Source organism: Cydia pomonella, chromosome 4, assembly GCF_033807575.1.
Source record: "Cydia pomonella isolate Wapato2018A chromosome 4, ilCydPomo1, whole genome shotgun sequence".
Classification (NCBI taxonomy): domain Eukaryota; kingdom Metazoa; phylum Arthropoda; class Insecta; order Lepidoptera; family Tortricidae; genus Cydia; species Cydia pomonella.
In genome coordinates, this window is record NC_084706.1 from 27212652 (window position 1) to 27234350 (window position 21699).

The following is a 21699-nucleotide window of genomic DNA, read 5'->3' on the forward strand; positions in this document are numbered from 1 at the left end:
GGGCTGTTAACACATTTCTTATTATTACATTATTTGTATGACTGTTTGTTGCCTAAAAATAAATATAAAAAAGAAAATTACAGACAAAAGGCGTCTCCAGTTGATAAATTCTCCAAACACAGGAACGACATGTCGATACGTGTGGCGCCACGCCATTTCGACTGCAGGAGTCTGCTGCTTATTCAGGACTTGCCTTTCTACACCTGATGGAGACCCTACTCCAGGCTAATGGAATACAAGAAAAAAGATAGGGTAGACGTAGGATCCTGTTGCGTTTGTAAATGGAGAGCATAGCAACAGCAGCTGTGCATTCCTCCAGAAACATCCTGCCTCGCACAGCTAAACTGTGGAATAAACTGTCGCCTGCGGTATTTCCGAACCGATACGACTTTCAAACCGTCAAGAAAAGAGCGTACTCCCATCTTAAAGCCAGCAATGCACTTACGACCTCTTTGGTGTTGCGGGTGTCTATAGGCGGCGGTAATCGCTCACCAGCAGCTCGGGATGCCGGGTTCGCGTACCCGTGTAGCTTTCAGTATTCGCCAGCACCAGCCAAGTGTTTGCAGAAGGTACCCCTGACGTATCATAATAATAGGTGAACAATGTCCCACTTTCAGAGCCCCTTTAGATCAGGCATGGAACGTCCACAGTGCCGCCATCTTGGTATTTACGCTTGATTTCGCTCAACTTCTCCCGAATAGGTACCTATTTCTGCCATTTTTGCATTTGTACCGATTCACCGTCAGGTCAGTACCCCTAGTGTAAATATTTTCGACAGCGAAACGTGACGTACGCGTTTGCGTTAAGTGTCATTTTGTATGAGATTTTTGACTTTCCTAAACGTCCCGCTTGGCGCGCTGTTTAAAAACCCATACAAAATGAGACTTAACGCGAACGCGTACGTCACGTTTCGCTATCGACTAAATTTACACAAGGGGTACTGAGTCGGACGGCCAATTTTACGGTTTTCTTGGAGTCACCACTCCAACTTAAAGCTTAGAAACCAATTTAAAGTATAATAAGTAAAGTAAGTATGTATAATTGTTGTATAATTTGTTGGTGCAATAAAGAATATTAAATAAGTAGCTTTTACTTACTTACTTACTTAAAGTCCGCAGTAAGCTCGGTTCTCCATACAAACGTAGTTATGCTCTCATTTTAAAACGACTAGCTAGATTGCTCTGAAACTTTGTACTTGCTATAAGATAAGGTATATCTATGCCTGTTATTAGGTTATGTGCTTCAGATACCTTTAGATTGACCTGAGATTATCTTAAGATTACCTTTAGATTGAGAGATTAACCTTTAGATAGTTTAAAAAAATACAGCTGTTAAGTACTGGACATACGCACGGGAGGAGACGCGCGGGCGGCGGACAGAGCGCGACGTCATCGCGGCAAGCCGCAAGCGGCGCGCGGCACACACTCGGCTTCACATACTCCACCGGCAACGGACGAATACCGTAATAGTTTTTTATAATTGTTTAATAATAAACCAGCCTATTTTTATACAGTCCGCATTATCATTTCTACGTCCAGTAGGACCCTAACAACAGCGAATTTAAGTTTATTAAAGAAAACTTTTTGTTTTTGCTCTTTTTCGTTTTTTTTGTAAGCTGGAGCTATAAACTAATTACTTAATTATATTTCCAACATCAAGGTGACATCGGTTACCCAAATCGAGCTTTCTGTCAATTTTACGGCATACAAACGATATCCAAATGAGAACTTATCTAAACCAGAACTTATCGTACTTATATCACTTTTCCCCATCGCTCGGCAAACTAAACTACAGAGACCTCACTCAAGGACAGCGAAGTCGGTAGCACAGTTTTTTTTTATTGATATTTAGGACAACAACAGCCGTAAATAAAAGTTTTACATATGAGTGATTACATAACAGATGGCCAATGACAGTTATCCACTAATTGCAGACATTTCTGCTGAATACAAAATAAATCACGCAATATAGTAGTTTTTATTTAAGACGGTGTACTTAAGAGGGAAGCTTCATTACCTAAACACGGTACTCGGCTGCAGAGCTCTCTATTATTTTATTTTATTTAATTTTTTTTCCACACATACAATTATCATTATATCACGATTGTATACAATACTATAACCACAGATTAGATATATATAAGATATGGCCACCCCATACATTAAAATGCGACCGCCTAAAAGCGCGTCGATACTAGATGGCGTCACTGAAAATGCGCTGTTGCCTAATATGGAGACTAGATGGCGTTAAGTGTCACATCCAGATCATAAAACTTTTTAGGAAATATCATCAATACCATATAATATTATTACTCCTAGCGACATCTATACATCTTCATTGAAAGTTATTTAGACATGTCGTTGTCAACGATTACGAATAATCAACAGGTGTCACTTTATTGAGTAAATTGAATAGATTTATTTTCTTGCGATAACTTATTAAGAAAATATTTAAAATAATTTAAAAATGAGTTTGTTGTGTCAAACTATTAGTGAAGTGAAGTTAAATATGATCCATGATTCCAGCGGGGTTCGAACCAGCATCTCCAGAAACTGTTTCCCTATACCACGAATATCGAAATAAGGAAATTGTCTATCTGGGCATCTGCCACTGGAATTGCGCAAGAGCGATAGAGACGGACTTACACGTTCGATTTAGCGACAGCCGTCGGCCTATTTATATTGCTGGCATTTTTAAAACCGACCACGACTTCGTGTGAGGTGAATCCACCGGGATCCTTGTATAGGTTAATTATTTGCCGAAGATAGCTGTTTGATAAATAGTTATCACATATACAATTTTTTAGATTTTTCTGGTGAGAGGGACAGAGAAAAATATATTAACATTTCTCTGATGCTAAGAATCTACGCAACAAGCTAGTAGAAAGTGTCACGCTGAAGATTAAATGTAATAACCTCTAAAGGCCTCTCGCCCTATGGCAAATCACAAGCGGTTTTAGATACATTGCCGGCTAAGTGTGGTCAACCAATGCAGTTGGCAACAAACATAGGTAGCATAGGTTTTGTCTATTTAATAATATGAACGGGTTTACCGCGAAATAATAATGAAATTATGTCGCGGTAGCCTAATTCTAGTTTTGTTCTATTAGATTTGGCTTAAAGGATATCCAGGCGGTAAAATTTCAATAGAAAAAAGAAAACCGGCCAAGTGCAAGTCAGACTCGTACTGGAAGGGTTCCGTACCATTATCTATAAAAAACGGTCACCCATCCAAGTATTGACCCCGCCCGACGTTGCTTAACTTCGGTGATTGGAAAGAGATATTTATTTTATTCTGTTTTTAGTATTTGTTGTTATAGCGGCAACAGAAATACATAATCTGTAGAAATTTCAACTGGCTAACTATCACGATTCATGAGATACAGCCTGGTTACAGACGGACGGACGGACGGACAGCGGAGTCTCGGTAATAGGGTCCCTTTTGACCCTTTGGGTACGGAACCCTAAAAACAAGAATTTGACACTATTCGTAGGACTGGCCGGTAAAACCTATGGGCCAGCCAACCCCATTCAATGGATTCGATAAAAAAATATCTTAGTTGTTCCCAGTGGTAACAGATGAAAAACTAATTCCCATGTTACCGATAGCAACAACTTGGTGGTAGTAATGCATACTTACGATATTAGTCCGCATGTAATTAATTACTTACAACATTCCATTGGTTGGACCACTGTCACGTTACTTGAATGACGTTAGGACAGGGATGGCGGATCTTTAGTACCTATATGTATAATTTATGAACTATTTTTCGTATAGGGCGGTGTACTGAATTAGGGCACTTATATTAGGCAATACAGGTGTGGAGAAGAGGCAGGGTACAGAGAAATAGCGTAGTCAAAAACGGGTTCTAATATACTTTCTGAAAATTAAACTCTGCTGGTAATATTATACCTACGCTACATAGTCAAGTCTTACCTAAGTGATTTGACCTGCTGAAAATAAAAATGTCATAATAATTTTGCGCCTGCTACCACCCACCACGGCCACACGGCCACGGTAAAAGAATTAGACATGGTGTATTCTCATCTGTTCCCACAATACATGTCCCCACCGGGCACAAATGGGAAGAATCCATTCACATTGTTGCTGGCGGGGACAAATGAGAATGAATCCTTCTCACCTGTGACCGCCCCGGTTTCTTCCTGTCCTTATTATTATACAAATGTCGATTAACTGTTCAAATAGCAACTGTCAAAACAATGACAGGAAAAAACCGAGGCGGTCACAGATGGGAATGGATCCTTCCCACAAATGGGAATACACTTTAGACATTGCCTACTGGCGTAAGAAAGTGCATGTACCACTGGTATCATCAGCACTGTACCTGCTTCATACATTATATGTATTACGTATGATTATTCATATATAGTACATACTAGGTATTTCAAATGCCTAGGGAAATAAAACAACAAGCATGACAACTACTTATTTTATTTATTTTGTAACAACCTAAGCTTTTGTTGATTTTGAATCATGTTTCTTTTTTGTGATTTGCAGTAATAATTGATTTTTGTTTCAATTAATTTTTCTACACTGTATTTCAAATGCTCTGTACAGTATATATTATATGCGGTAGCGTGATCTATTTTCAAAATACATATTAAATGATTAGTCATGTTTTTTAATACATTTAATTTATGTTTTATAATATTAAATTGGTCCTCATAATTTGTTAGACAAACGTCAATGACTTGGTAAAAATTGACACTTGGGCATTTTAATGTTGTGTTTTCAGCGAGCCCATAGGTTTTCTCTAGTATAAATAATTGTTTTTTATCACTTAAATCGACATTTTTAGTCATCGACTTCAAGCATTTGTTACACTTAAAGTTGTCGAAACATTTTTTTGCTATATATCCTGCGAAATAAGTGACAGAGCATTGTTCGAGAGTCGGAGTCCCTGTGCTATCGGCGCGGGCGGCTGCGCGAGATGTGCAGGGCGTCGGAGCCGTCTCCACTTGCTGCAGGGCCGCGCTGCGGGGCACTACACTTGCTGTAGGCTCGGGCGTCTCCTCGGAATCCGAATACCGAGGCTCGGGCTCCGGCTCCTTGGTGAGGTTCTGTCTATTGTCAGATAGGTCACAATTTGATACATCTGTCTGCTCGCAATTTTGATGACCCGGTAGCCGTACTAGCATTTCAGTTAAATAGCTACGAAAGACTGACCTTAACATTCGAGCGCTTGGATTTTTATTGTTCCCGCCCTTTAGTCTATATGTTGAAAATAAATTTTCTAACACATCCTGATTTAACCTGTTTGTTAACAAGTACTGTACACCTTCGGTGTTTTCTTCTGTGTACAATAGTATTATGCCATTAATGCTTTGCTGTAAGCCCTCGAAACAAGGAGGCGTAGTGTTCTTTTTTAGATTTCCTTTAACAACAATTTTTTTTAAGTCTTGTAGAATTCTGAGACCATTTTCTAACGCTTGCCTCGCAGCGTTATCTTTTGTTAATCCACATTTCTTTGGATTCTTGTCAAATTTAGTTTTGCTGTTGAGAGCGTCAAACAAGTCGTTTATCTGAACAATAAACTGGGCTGTGTTCGCAGCAGTAGGGCTTGACAGTTCTCCTGTTTGTATTGCTGTGTTGATCGCTGCGCCAACTGAATGGGAAAATATTTGTGTAGCTAATTTTACCTTCATTTTTTGGAATGAGTTAGGGCTTAAATGGCTCGGCGTAATTTTTAGTAGCGTCCGGCTTTTATTTTTTTTATCGATATCATATGCTGCAATTACGTCCTTGAATGAAACTTCCTTATTTCCATATATATAATTGTTACACAGCCAGTTGTTCCTTAAGTTTTTAATGCAATGTGGTGCATCAAAAATTGCAAACAGTTTGCGACCGCTAACATAGAAAAATGGAATGTTCTTTGATACACCAAGGCCTTTTAAAGCACTTTGGTTGGTGCTGACTTGATCGCAGACTGTTGCTTTTGGTAACAATCCTGCTTCAAAAAGCTTGTTAATTACCACTTTAATCAAAGTTTGCAACTTCTGAGACTTCACGTTGGAATGAGACAAGAAGTAGCATAGTGGTATTTTCCAGTTAGAATATATACCTCTTGCCAGAAACACTAGTGCGTATTTCGCCACATTTTGGGATCTCTCTCCTCTGCCAAAGTCCTCAAATCCCTCAATAAAATCAAATTTTTTGTTATATTCTAAACATGTCATAATAGACATTTCATCAAAAGTCAATACACAGGCTTTTTCCATGAGAGTGGCATCTTCAAATTTTTTCTGTATTTGCGAAAAAGTATCTTTTGCTACTCCCGGTAAACAATCGGACTCCGACAACCACCGCTTGATGCTTGACACAGCAGGTAGCACAACTCCTTGATCCCTTAAAAATATATAGGCGGCAGGCGATTTATAAAATAGCGCCAAAGAAAACCGCCTCTCCTCCTTCGTCCACTTACGATTGTTTTTTCGTATTTGCATCGTGGCGATGAGCTTGGAAGAAGTGTTCGGGAACATCTTTTTTTTTAATATGTTTTCAGGTGCCAGTTTCGCTTTAAGTCTCTTAATTTGGGCCTTGTTATTTTTTAATGCGATTTGAGCAGCGTGAAGTAATCTTTTTCTCTTACGGCACTCCTCCTCCATGCAAGATTTTTCACGCTTAATTTTTTTCGGGCTTGGCATGTTCATCTCTTGTTCAAATTGTGACGAAGTTGATGAGCTTCCCGCTTCTTGATCGTGTAATACTTGCAACGCTCGTTTTCCATACACATTTCTTGGGGTCAACACCTTTAATTTTTGTGGTGATGTATCAGGTGTCACTTCAACTGCAGTTTCTGAAATTAGATTTGGAATTGAGAAATAATATTTCGATACAAATATAAAAAACGAAAAAGTTCCTTTAAATAAAAATCGGCCAAGAGCATGTCGGGCCATGCTCAGTGTAGGTAGGGTTCATGTATCATGTTACATTACAAGCATAAGGGAGTACCTTCGCAGCGCTTTCTACGTCTTTTTACTAAGATGAGAAAACTTTTGCAATAACTCAAAAATGGCTGGACCCATCATGTTCGCTGTAGTTTTCATTTAAAGTATTTAATAACCTTTAATTTTACAATTTATTCATATTTTTGACCTATGCAACAAAAGCTACCGTTGGTGCTAGTTGCATATGCAGTTGTAATGTACAGCCAAGGTATGGTTGGATCGGACCGATACAGTGTTATGTAGGTACATAATGCTTGATTTATATAAAATATAATCCTTCTTTAATTTAGTCGTTAGGAAAGTATGTTCTTGTTGTGTAACTTTTTCCTATTTAACCATTTGTTCACTCTATATTATTTGACTTTCTTCTGCTTGTCTGTTACCTTTATGTAGGGGCTCCATACATGAAAAGTACCCAATTATAGTTTGGTATACGCAATCTTAATTCAATAATTACAGTCTACGAATAGAAAAAAGTTACATTGAGAAAACAATTTTTGTTTTTATTTTATTTTTTCGTTTATATCCATAAAATAAAAATAAAATAAAAATAAATAAATCTTTTATTGTGGTAAAAAAAACCCTGATTTTACAATTTTATTTTCTTCTGCTGAACTGAACTGATAGGTGTCGGGCATCGTTGGATAGGTCTTTTAAAACAAATAAGGGTCTTCAACAACCAAAATATGTGCCCCTCTAACTTTTAGAATAAAATAGAATAGAATTACTTAAACACAAACAAGACATTACATAATATAACAATAACAGAAAGTATAAAGTGCCACGAAATGACCTCATCTCAGCATGTTGCTGGAGGCTTCCATCGCTGATCTTCCGATGAGACCATTAAGTGAGAAGAATCATGGGAGGTAACAGACAAGAAGAAGAAAGTCAAATAACATAGAGTGAACAAATGGTTAAATAGGAAAAAGTTACACAGCAAGAACATACTTTCCTAACAACTAAATTAAATAAGGATTATATTTTATATAAATCAAGCATTATGTACTAACACTGTATCGGTCCGATCCAACCATACCTTGGCTGAACATATTTCCACCCTGCTTTAAACCCTCTTATGAGACGATTTTCGGAATAAATCTATCCTATATCCTTCCCCATGACTCAAACTATCTCTATACCAAATTTTAACCAAATCCGTGCAGTCGTTTTAGCATGAAGAGGTAACAAATACACAAACTGACACAATTTCGCATTTATAATATTAATTATGAATTAGTATGCATGTACATGTTTTACCTTTCAATTGTTGATCGCGTATGGATACTGAGCTCACAATCTCAATGGCATCATCTTCAGAGTTGTGACGTCTTGGAATTGCTGTACCAACCAATCTTCTTTGTTGATCATTTTGATTTTTGTAGCATGGATCAAAATGCACTTCACAAAGATATCGGTTCTTTAATTCGTCGGGTGTCAATGTTGTGAGTTTTATGTTGCCTGAAAACAATAATTGTTTGAATTTATTTATGATATTCATACATCAAAGCTGAAATTGAATCTTCTATCTTCTTTTTCATTTTCCATGCCCTAACGGACGTCGGAGACTACCTTTGCCATCTCTCTCCTGCTCTTAGCCATTTTGTTCCGTTGTTTACGTCCGTGAAATTGTATACCAGTTAAAATTAATATGAATATACAGTGTTTTTTTAATACATAGGGAACTGAGAGCTGCTACCAGATCCTGTGCTGCTATACAGCGTTTTTTTAATACATAGGGAACTGAGAGCTGCTACCAGATCCTGTGCTGCTATACAGCGTTTTTTTAATACATAGCGAACTAAGAGCTGCTACCAGATCCTGTGCTGCTATACAGTGTTATTTTTTAATACATAGCGAACTGAGAGCTTAGCAGCTCATCCCCTAGCTAGTGATAGCTCAGATCCTGAGCTGCAAAGCCAAAATGAACTTAAAAGACCTTATTTTTGTTTCTCGGTTTTTGACCACTAAGCTCGTTTTCTACATATAATGCAAATGGGTTATTCCCACTAGTTACCAGTGATAACTACTGGGTTTTTTTAAACGATTTCTTTAATTAACAATAGCACCTGAACTATCATCTGACAAAGTATTAACTTAATTGGCTCCCTATTCGAGAGCATAGGTCCCTTCATATTCTATTGTACTCTCTACTCAATCTTGTTTAGACCCGTCTGCCCCAGATTATCTCTGTTCGAAATTTAAATTTGTTACCCCATGTCCAGGCACAGATCTTCACTCTTCCCGTAGTCTTAAGCTCATTGTCCCCCAACACCGAACGGGTTTCATGTCCAATTCTTTCACTGTCCAGGCAATCACACTTTGGAACATTCTCCCACTCTCTATCAGACAAGCGCAGACCAAATTCACATTCAAGCGCATGTTGCACGAGTATTTCCTTGACAAACTTTCACACTTGGTATAATTATGTATGTATTAATATATGTATGTTTATTTGTATTAAGTATATGTGTAAGTTTATCAAATTATAGTTTATATTCATATATAGTCTCGGTCATTTAATTTAAAAGACACTGCACCTACTTAATCTTTCTGGTTTAGCCCATTGGTTGACTGGTAGAGAATGCCTTAAGGCATTAAGTCCGCCATTTGTACCTTCATGTATTGTGCAATAAAGATTAAATAAATAAAGTATCAAAAGTGAGGCGATGACAATATTTTTTTACGTGTTTCGGTGGCTGCCATTCCTCAACCACCAATGGAGCGGCAGCTGACGTGCACAAGGGTTATTATACATAGCCATTAACCACTATAGGAGTTTTCGCCCGGGAGGCAATTGGTCATGGAAATCTATGTAATGTGTATGTATATATGTTGGAAGTGTATGTAGGCCCCATCATACTAAAGAAAACCCAAACTGATTTAAGTCATAGGTACTCCAATCACATACCTAGGTTATCCAATATTTACCATTACTACCCTAAATATAACATCTCATTAATAGTAGGTAGTTACAGACTGGCCTTACCTTAGTGCCCAAGAATGGTGCTAGTTCAGTGGTATTATTTATGTCTGTAGGTAGTGCCAAGTCATATTTTCAGAACAAAAACCCAGACAAGCCATAAAATAATGTTGGTATTGATACTCAGTTATGTATTGGACTTGTGGACTATGTATATTTGAACTATTGGCCTAGAGTTGGGTAGTTTTACGGTAGTTTGTACCTACGCATTTTGTCAATTTAGTACTAGGTTATTCACATGAATCAATGTAATTTTTAGTAAAAACGATATCTTGGGTGGATGCATTAACAAAAAACAAAATCAATCCCCTACAACAAGAACATTTTAACCAGTTAAAATAAAAAAAAACTTGGAACATGAAATTGATGACTTGTATACAGTTATAGAAATATTTTTGTACTTAATTAAGTAAATAAAACAAAACATACCTGAATTGTTTATCCATGTTCGTAGACGATTTGTATCCTTTACAGGAAAACGGAATAATGAATGAGTTCCGCTTGTATTTAGGCAATTTATGTATTGACAGCGCCGGGTAGGAGCCATGTTTTTTGTGTTTCTTTGTCCGTTCAGTGTGCCTTGTTGTCGTTATCCCTTGTAAAACAAATCCGTTTCGTGGAGCAATCGTAAGTCCGTAGAGAATGCCGAAGTCAAATAACAAAAAACAAAACAATGAATAAAAAGTAACGAATAACAAAGAGCGCATACGCAGGAGTCGCATACCGAAACCACAGACACTACAGTACTGTTCCGTTCCGAAACAGAGGAGAGGACCTACCGCGAACCACGTTTGACGTGTTGCCTCTCTATCGCACTTGTAACTTCGCACGTAAATGTGACAGAGAGGTAACACGTTGAATGTGGTTCGCGGTAGGCCCTTTGCAGTGCAGGTCAACGATATAGTATTGCCAGTTTAATTTCTATCAATCCTCACAAATTCCAAAGTGTCTTTTTTTCGTTTAAATTTGAATTGAATTTAAACACGGGACTTAGAAATATATTTTAAATTTATTTCGTCATTTTAATATTATTAAAAATAAAAATTATAATATTTATTATTATTTTACCTATTTACGTGATGTACAATATGTAGGCAGGCATATGTATAATTGTAGGTAATGACGTAATCAGGTTGGTATTGGTTGATACTTATAAATAAATACATAATTAACGTTATACATAGATTTTATTTGACTAATATTAACATAATTTCATTTGGAGTTTAGATAATGGGAACAAAATATTTAACGTTTTTAAAAGACAATACATATTAGTGAAAATTTTCAAGGCCTCTACAAACCTCACCGATAAATTGCGTGCGATTTGTGCGGAATTTGACCGATCGGTTGAATTAGTTGCACTTAAAGCTGCAAATTACACTTTGTTGTTCACCTAATGCGGTCGCCGAATTCATTTTAAACTACTTAGGCCAACAAACGTATGGGTACGGGTGTTTTCTATGTATTTAAGTATTTATAAATATTTATATAATATATATATATCGTTGTCTAAGTAACCTCAACACAAGCCTTATTGAGCTTAAGTACTGCTTACTGTGGGACTTAGTCAATTTGTGTAAAATGATGTCCTATAATATTTATTTCTTATTTATTTACTTATACGTAGTACGTGTAATCCGCGACGTCCCACTCGCCCAAAGCGATGTGCAAATCATCTGCCGCAATGCAAACATGTTACGCAAATCGCATTTAATTATTAATGAAGTTTGTAGAGGCCCGGCCCATACCAGTAAACCGCTCAAAGTCGAAATTTAGAGACTTTGCTTTTACCGATATATTTATTCATATATTGTATAAATAAATATATAAATATATATTATTTGTATATTTATTTATTATTTGAATTTATATCGCGGCCTTATCATCAACAATAACGATATCGATAAAAGATTAATGATGAATTAAATTCAAATTATATAGCTTTTTGAGAAATGAATTATAATTATGAACTTATACTAGTCAGTATACTATTGCCATCCCATAAGAATAGTTTTACTTGAGATCGCGGTTTCTACTTTGAACTTCCCCCATTTGTCCTCCAATTACGTCATCAGAAAGTATCAAAGTATGCTGAAGATTGAGGACTTCCTTGAGGATGTTATGAATGAATAATTTATTCACCACGTGTGTTACTTCATTCTGATACAATTGACACTAACATTTATGCCCTGTAAGGATTATATAATTGTTTTTCAGAATAATGACGTGCAAAAATATAAGGCCTAGTATTTTTCCTCTAATACCACCGGCTGGTTTATTATTTTGGAGAACTAGCTATGAATAAGTGCGAAGATGAGGTCAGAGTGTTTCCCTAAACATTTATGCAGACTCTATAAACATCGAGTTGGACGAGCTTGACTTCATTTCAAATCAAACAGCCGTAAGATCAAGTCTTCAATCTTCGATCCTTTGAGATGGGAAACACCTGCTTCAAAAACCTCAGCGCTAGTGAGCTGCTGGAGATGACAAGTCACCGTAATTTCTGCAAGCTCGTCCGCCGAGAACACAACCAAGTGATGGGAGTTCCTCTTCGAGGCACAACCGCTAATTTTTCAAGAGAAGAAAACTCGGAAAAAAATAGGTACATTGACATTCCGTGTTGGGATCATTCGCGAGTGATCGTAAACAACCGTGAAAGTTTAGTTTTTGATGAGGACGATTGGGACTCTTCGCGAATAGTGATAACATCTGAGAGGAACGCGTCGACGTACATCCACGCCAACTACGTCGACGGATTCGAGGCCATCAACAAGTACATCTGCACCCAAACCCCGATGGAAAACACGTGGGAAACTTTTATAAAGCTAATTTGGGAACAAAATTCCCGTGTTGTTGTGTCGCTGACGGACTTGAACAAAGATAACCAGAAAACCTATGACCTTTGGGTGAAACCCCAGGGTTCTGAGACTATCATCGGAAGATACGTCGTGAAAACCCTTGAAATATCTGAAGAACAGAGTTTTACCAAAACCCGACTGCTGATCACCAACAGAACCACCGAAACCTCAAAAGAGATAACCAATTTTTGGTTCACCGACTGGCCGGACAACACCATTCCTACCGGTCTGGAAGAGTTCCTGGATCTCCGGAGCGAAGTGAACCGAGAACAGTTCAGACTGATGATGGAAACGGAGAGTAATTCCCGAACTCCAGGACCTATAGTGATCCATTGCTCTACAGGAGCAGGTTTGACGGGAACCTATTGTGCCATAGATAACGCCTTAGCACAGCTTGATAAGGAGAGCAGGGTTTCGATACCTCAAATTGTGGTAAAGATCAGGAGCCAAAGACATTCCAGTGTTTTTCGCCCGGAACAGTATGCGTTTTGTTATAAAGTTTTGGAACATGTTTTGCTGGCGGAAGCCAAAAAACAGCCGAAGGGATACTCTTAATACATTTGTGGAAGATATTCAAACCTTGAAGGAAACAGTTGGGAATAATTAAAGCCCGCGGTAATGGATATGTAAGTTAATTCCAAAAGTAGGCAGCTAATGATAATGAACTGTTGCTGTGTGATGTGTTTGAATATTCCATATTTACACGAGCGTGATAAGGAAAATGGGACTCGGACGGGAATTCCAAAATAGTTTTCCTTGTTGATAAATGACACACTTGTACGAGTTAAATGTAATTTAATTTAAAATACGATTACTTATAATATAATTGTACAATTCAAGCGTATGTGCTTCCCAGCTACTTAATTTTAAGATTATAAATACCCTACTTCTATGCTTAACTTCTGAGTCGAAAAAATGAACTCACAATGGTTTTTACTTAACACGGAAAAAACAAAATCATACTTTTTAGAGTTTGAAATAATATTACTACTTATTAGAAAGTAAAATGTTAAATTTTAACGTTTGAAATATTACTTTTTTTGCATTTAAAATTTAAACTTTAACTTTTGAATAATAATTATTATGAATTTATTTTTTAAAACAACAATATTATTATTTATAACTACTAATTCGTGATTACATTATTACTTATTATATATCAAACTTTATTTAATAACATTCAGTTTTTTGCGTGTATAAACAACTTCATTTTTTGACTAGGGACTACTGTACGTACTGAAAAAATTTGAACAAGCCCATTTTTTGAATAAAGGCATAGAAAATATAACAGTTAGTTTCTGTAATTTATCCACTGGTTGCCCAAACACCTTAACATAGTATGCCATAACGCGATAACAGAAAAGGTAATAAGTAAAATTAGAAACCGCACCGTACCTTTGATTCCTAATTTGGGACACTGTGGATGCTAAAGAAATGATCCCCGTTTTGTTAAACCGGGATATCTCAATGTCCAGAGCACAGAAAGCACCTGTCCTACCATTACCTCTTTCAGAATGCACCACTATTGGAGGGTCAGAGAACTTTACGTTATCCAGGGTTAATTTCGCCTTGATTTCTTCGTGATGACGTCTTACAGTCAGAATGAAGTCCAAAAAGTCCTGCGCGCTAGCCGGCAAATCCGAGTTAGGCCACGTTGTGAACATAAAGTGCGATACTTCTTGCTTTGCCTCGGTCCCGTCAGTCACTTCTAGGGTTGTTTTGACGTAATTGGGCCGAACTTCAATGTTTTTTGTTTGTACTGTAAACTTTTCAATTTTTAGGAATCCCTCCAAGTGAGGCCAGTACGCATTGTCCTTTTCTTGGTTAAAGATTGTCCTTTCGCAAAGCATGACGATTGTCCGGGAGTGGTGCATCCAGACGGTGCGCCACAGATCATACATGGTGTGATGCATTGGAGCCTCCATGCAGATAAATTTCTTCGCCTGGTCATAGCCGTCCACATAGTTAGCGTTGATATAATTTCCCCGCTTTTTTTCCACTGGCAGGATCACTCTTGAATGGTCAAAACAGGTTGGATTTATATATCTGTTCAGAGTCAAGTTGTTTAACCTTCGAGCTTCTGTGAAGGCCCCATTTACTGGCGAGCTGAGAATTTGGTCGTGCTCTTGTTTGATGGTTTTTTCAAAGTCACTTTCATCGGCAAGTTTTATAAAGTCCTCGTAGTTGAGAATATGAGACACCTTTGAACACATATTACTCTAATGATGTTTACTTCGGACTTGCTCAGCAGAGAATGACCAAAATTTTCTAATTTTCCTTGTTTTTATAACAAACATATTTGCTCCCAATTACGTCATTTGTGTTTGAAAACAATACTGTGCACACCATGACGTTTAATGAAGGGCTTGGACGTCGATGAGTGATTATCAGTTCAGCACGTGCCTAATAAATACTTTAATAGGCCGTAAAACTATTTGGTTTGGTTTTATGACCGATTGATAAGATAAATTGATTATTAAATAGCAATTATACAACGATAAAGTTATCAACATAGGCATCAGCTTGTAAGATAAACATATTTTATGTTCTTTCCAAGTATTATTGCTTAATTATGCACGGTGAACATTTGATCAACTTTAGATAAAGCCTTTTATTAATTTATGAAGAATTAGTTAGCATATTAATGAGTGCGCTACTGAATTACTTAGTGGCGCTTCTCGTTTTATACATTTTTAGTTTTTGTACGTGAATTGTTTGTTTCTAAGTACTAAACCAAAAACAACTTCTTGTTTCAATAAAGACATAGTCCAAAATGATTTTTACTAAAAAACTAAACGATAGTAAGCGGAATATTTACAATTTTGAAGATCATGCTGTGAAAGCTGATGTCGCTTAAACTATTTAGAGTACAAAAAAGAAAAGTTACAGTATTGATAACCTGATATTACGTGACTAAATATTACTGTATTCATAACCTGACATAATGACGTTTTTGAACGTATCTATATACGTATGTTTGCCCGCAAAAACGTTGAGTCAGGCATTTAGACACACATTCGTCATTCGACTATTACAGTGATGCTTACTAATCATTATTACTAATTATGGTTAACATATCCACGGTCTTATGCCCGCACTTTACTGCATAATACACGTAAAATAGAATAGCTCTATAGCAAAAGAAGTACTGTTCTAAACTGTTAAGAGTGTTATGTCTTTGTTGGCGAAGTTGGAAAAGAGCAGAACCCAGAGAAATTGTACCTGTCATATTAAATCTTGAGATAGAGATATCTGCAACACAGAAGGCTCCAGTTCGGCCAAGTCCTGCGCTACAGTGCACGACAATTGGAGAAAAATAGTGATAGCCGTTATTCTTCCAGACCAAGCGTTGCACTATTTTTTCGTGGGCCAATCTGACGGCCATTAGGAATCTAACGAAGGCTTGTGTATCAGCAGGAACTCCGTAATCAGGCCACTGGGTGAAGCGAAAGTGTTGGACTTCTAGGGTGGAGGCTCCAGTAAGAAGAAGGGTCGTCTTTACATACCCAGGATGGTGTTGGATTTTAGTGGTAGTGATGATTAAGTGATTGCATTTTATCGAAGCTCCTTCAATTTCACTCCAATAAGCGTCGCACTTGTTTTTACCGTCTTCTTCTTTTGAGCACAACATCACAATTATTTGGGTCTGATGGAGATAGACCATGCGCCAGAAATTGTAACTGGTGGAGAGAAGCGGGCCCTCAGTACAGATGTACTTTCTCCTGGACTCGAAACCATCCACATAGTTTGCGTTGATGAAATTTCCTTCGTTCATTCCGTTCGGCAGAATTACGCGGCTGTGATCAAAGCAAGCTTTATCTGAGTACCTGCGGTATTTAGAATTGGAGGTCTCTGACGCTTCTTCGAAAGTCCCAATAATGTTTTGCTGAAGAATTTCTTGATGCTCCCGCTGGATGACGCCCAGGTTTTTTCCTCCCATCAGCTCGATAAAGTCCGCACGATGGTAAGTTTTGAACACTGGCACCATGATTTGAGTCTGACTTTTAGATTTGTAAAGTGGACTAACGATCAGAACACCTCTGATGACAAATGACGACTGACTCAGCCTAGATGAGACTTTTATAGAAAAATTTGTCTACACTCAATACTCACGATTATGGAATTTACGATCAGACCGATAAAATGACGGGAGATTAATTAATTATTCAGTTGATTTTAACTGATTAGTCAGTATTTGGGTCCCTTTTTGGTAAGGTTGCAGTAATAGGGGTTCCGTGATGGCCATGAGTTGTAATACGGGTTGTTATATATATATATATATTTTATTTATATGGCAATTATGAAGAGCCTCTAATAGATCGCGTTGCTGATGCTGAAAAGGCATGTAATGTATTTTTATAAATATAAGAACAAGATACTGGAAAGTTCTGTGCTTCTTTCTTTCTTTCTTTCTTTCTTTCGATCCTATCGGAGTATCTTTTGTTTATTTCAATAGTATATTACACACCTAAGGCAGTAAAGTAATAAATGTCTCAGATCGCATGTAATCGTCGGCCGAAGCGAAGCCAATTAGCGGAACGGGCCGGAAGTTGACGCTTTTCGACCGGATAGAAAAATATAGTGTGTGACACGGGATGAAACATGATTTTAGACAACGGATGATGCAAGTCCTCATTTCGCCCAGGTAGGTAACTTCACCCTTGTCCGAAATCGTTTTGTTTCATCCCCAGTCATACAATATACTATTATTTCCGAGTTATATTTTTGTCACAACAGTTCTAAGAAATAATTAAAAAACTATACAAGTTTTACGACTGCATACACCGAAAACATCATGCTGAGATCTCATCGGATAATCAATTCATGCATGTTTAGAATGATTCTCGAGTTGGGTATATTTTTAGAGTATTTCGCTCCAAGTATTATAAACTCAAAAATGTTATAAAACCTCAGGTTAACATTCTTAGACGAATTAGCATGATTCAGCAAATCAAAAAACGGCGCCACACCGTCTGGAGTGAGAAACCGCTAAATTACTTCCGGAATCACGAACCTAACGCTGATTCACGCACGTAGGCGTTGATAAGCTTATAGAGTCGAATGTTTAATCGGCGATATATATTATTTAGTTTATCATATATTGTTTTAATCCTTTAACTGTCTAGACTAAGGCTATGTAGCATGCTAGAGATGCTCAACGTGACGTTGTTTGATTGCCTACTAAAGATTATCACTAATTATCATAATTAATACTGTTCGGCTCGTAATCCTTTCATCAAAATTTGCAAACGTCAAAACTCTAACATATCTCTATTAAAATCGATATTTATGATACTCGTGTTTACTTAATAAAAAGCGCCATCTAAACAAATATTTTATTATTGTCTCTGCTGCAAGAGCGCTGACAGTAGGTCCCTATTATTAAACTGTGAACAAGTAACCTACTTTCCTTGCAATGGAAAACGAAGGCTTCAAAGTGCTGAAGGTCGACGAATTCTTAGAGTTGACCAACCGGAAGGACTTCTGGGACATCATCAAGCAAGAATACGAAAAAATAGTTGCGGTTCTTCCACAAGGTACAGCGATTGCTTTCTCTAGGAGTGGAAATCTCCCAAAGAATCGGTTCCCTTATATCCCGTGCTGGGACCATTCCCGTGTGGTCATCAGCTCGCATGGGAATATCACACATGATTATGGAGATTGGAAGGCATCTCGCATAATTATTACGCCAAGGGACAGCTCTTCAACTTACATTCACGCAAATTTCGTTGACGGCTTCGAGGAAGAGAAGAAATTCATCGCGGCCCAGGGACCCATGCAGCGAACGGCTGGAGATTGGTGGAAGATGATATTTGAACAAAACTCTCAGATAATTGTCATGTTAACTGACACCCATGATGGATTTCGGGAAATTTGCTACGGATACTGGGTCTATGATGAGGCATACGAGGTAGCCTTCGGAAGGTATGTTATACGAACCCTTCAGATTGAAGAACAGCTCAATTTCATTAAAACGCGGTTGCAGCTAATAGACATAACTACCGGTACAGCGCGAGAAATATTTCACTTTTGGTACACCGGCTGGTCTGATATGAACAACACTAACCAGATCACAGAGTTTTTGGCCCTAATATCCGAGGTGAATTTGAAACAAGCAGAGTTGAAGAAGAAAGCTGTGGATGAAAACACGCTTCAGCCGGGACCTATCATTGTACATTGTTCTACAGGAATCGAGAGGACGGGAACCTTCTGTGCTATAGACAATGCCTTGGCTCAGTTTAACAATGAAAAAACAGTTTCGCTTCCGCAAACTGTACTGAAAATCAGAAGCCAGCGACACTCAAGTGTTTGCTCCTTTGAGCAATACGCATTTTGTTACCAAGTGTTGAAGTATGTTATCATGATGGAGGGAGATTAGAAATGGGAATGTTTAGCTAACCATTACGATTAAGTTATATATATATTTCAGTGATTAAGTATATTTGTGCTATTTTCAGTTTCCAAAAAAACTATTAGTGAGTTTTTTACTTCTAGTCGTTCTAACAAAATGGACTGTCGCCTTATAATCGATCCAATGAGATTCTCAAAGCTGATTCTAAAAGAATAAAGTTCTTAGAAGTTGTAACTAATTTGTAGATAAAACAAACAATTGACTTAGTTCAGTGATATGTTAATTAAGGTCATGACACCTCTTATTGATAAAAAGTAATATTATGTTGAAATTGGCAGCGATAAGAGCGTTAATCTTAGTCCAATTATTTGCGTTAGTTGTTATGCAAAATGTCTAACATGGTCTTCTATCTAAGTCCTGATAGGTAGGTAAAAATTACATTAAGTTAGTAATGTTCTGAACTTCCCGTTATGACATATCGAGCCATAAATAAATTTTTGCCTTATTGGAATGAAACAAGTACTTCGGTAATACATTTGAAATACAACTTTATTTATCATATAACTAAACTAAGTATTATAACATAATATTTTGAACAAAGAGATCATGACACAGCAGTTTTATGGACAACTTAACTAATCTTAATGACAGCTTAACTGACTATTTACCTGACTAAATTACTCAATTGTCTAAAAAACGAAACGGCCTTTTGAATAGGAGATGTTCTAGGGGATTTTTTCACTTCTACTGAATCAACGTACAATTTAAGGGCTTCGTAACAAAACAGATATTGAGAAACGTTAAATAAACTATGGTGTCTTTGCTTACGTATGTAATAAACTATTGATCCTATGGAAACTTTTTGTTCGACTTCAAATTTAGCAATGCTTATGTCCACCACACAGAAGCAAGGGGTTCTTCCCAGTCCCGCGTTGCAGTGGATGACCATTGGAGGTGCCTGGGAATGACGATGTCCATCAATTAGCGACTCCACGTAAAGCTCTTCTTGAGATCGTCTCACTTCCAACACGAAACGTAAAAACTCTGCTGTATCTGAGGGCACACCGTGATCTGGCCAAGCAATAAAATTGAAGTGCGTCACTTTCTGGGTGGCTTCTGTTCCGTCTGTGATATGCAGCGTAGTTTTCAAGTAGGTGGAGAACCGCTCAACTTTGGTCGTAGTTACTTCGAATTTTTGGAACTTGACTGATTGCTGCTCCACCTCACTCCAGTAAGGATAACATTTATTCTTTCCGTCTTCTCTTTTTTTGCAGAGCATGACAACTATCTGGACCTGCTCCATCCATAATAATCTATACCAATCGTAACACGTCTGCTGTTTAGGGGCTTCCGCAAGGACGTATCTTTTTGGAGATTCGAAGCCATCTACATAGTTTGCGTTTATGTAGTTACCCCGCTTTCTCTCTGTAGGCAGGATCACTCGAGAGTGATCGAAGCAAACACTGTGAGGAAATCGGTTCAAACCTGGGTTACTTTCGCTGGCTTCAAAAGATCCTTCAATTTCTTTTTTCAGTATTTGCCGATGCTCTTCCGCAATTATTTCTTCGCGATCGCTGCGTGCCATCAACGCAACAAAATCGGAGTGTTTCAGGTCCTTAAACTCGGTACCCATAGTGGTTGTCAAAAATAATTTGAATAAATAAAATATATAGTTGTTATAGTCTTCAGTCGTTAAATATTGAACGACGACTAATGGTTTAGTCACACAAAGGCGCCTTAAATAGGGATATTCTGAAATTAGTATGAATTTCCATGGGCTGATATCAACTCTTATTATGGCATTCATATATAGGGTTATCCTCCATAAACCGCAACATTTTAATATCGGGTGTATGTGGTTTAATGACGTATATATGTTTTAATTAAATAATTCCCACTGTTACTAACTGTACTGATAACATTAAATTCCATTGTTGTATGGGCCACCTTATACCGTATGACCAATTCTCTTTATACGTGTTACGTGAAAAATGTAACGTCAACGCCATACATTATATATAGGTATATTAACTGGAATATTGCAAAGATTCGTTTAGTACTTTCGTGGAATGAATCTCTTATCGTTGAAACCTACTGTGATATCTTCATATTTTTCTTCGGTAAAACGATTCTGGGAATTCCGATTGTTTTATGAACTAATGATACACTCTGAACTCATGGCAATATCACCAACACCAGTCCTCTTTGTTAAGGCGAAGCTGTCTCCTGTAGGATTGCAGCTCAAATTTTTATGAAATTTCGTATGTTAGTTTGCGCACGATAATGACCTCACTGAATTTTTGAAACGCTGCGATAAGCCAGTAAAGAGATATTGAACTTTGTTTCTATGCGAATCTTGTAACAAGTGACTGTTTTTATTTTATTTTACAAAAAATACCGTTCAGGTGTTAATAATAAAAACTCTGAAAATAAAATGAACAGATTTGGGATGTAGAATAATATTAGTTAATAAATACTTATATATCAAAATAAGATTGTGTATTTAACATTTGACTCTTGTGTTATCGATAGTAC

At 37.3% G+C, this 21699-nt stretch overlaps 1 protein-coding gene across 1 annotated transcript; it reads right to left on the minus strand.

The window, feature by feature from the left end:
* Positions 1–14029: 14029 nt before the first annotated feature.
* Positions 14030–20797, minus strand: LOC133517417 (receptor-type tyrosine-protein phosphatase epsilon-like). Its single transcript, XM_061850732.1, has 3 exons — positions 19833–20797; positions 18526–18601; positions 14030–15013 (listed from the first exon to the last, which is right to left on the minus strand). Exons 1-3 carry the CDS (start codon positions 20795–20797, stop codon positions 14030–14032), a joined length of 2025 nt encoding a protein of 674 aa, XP_061706716.1.
* Positions 20798–21699: the final 902 nt, after the last annotated feature.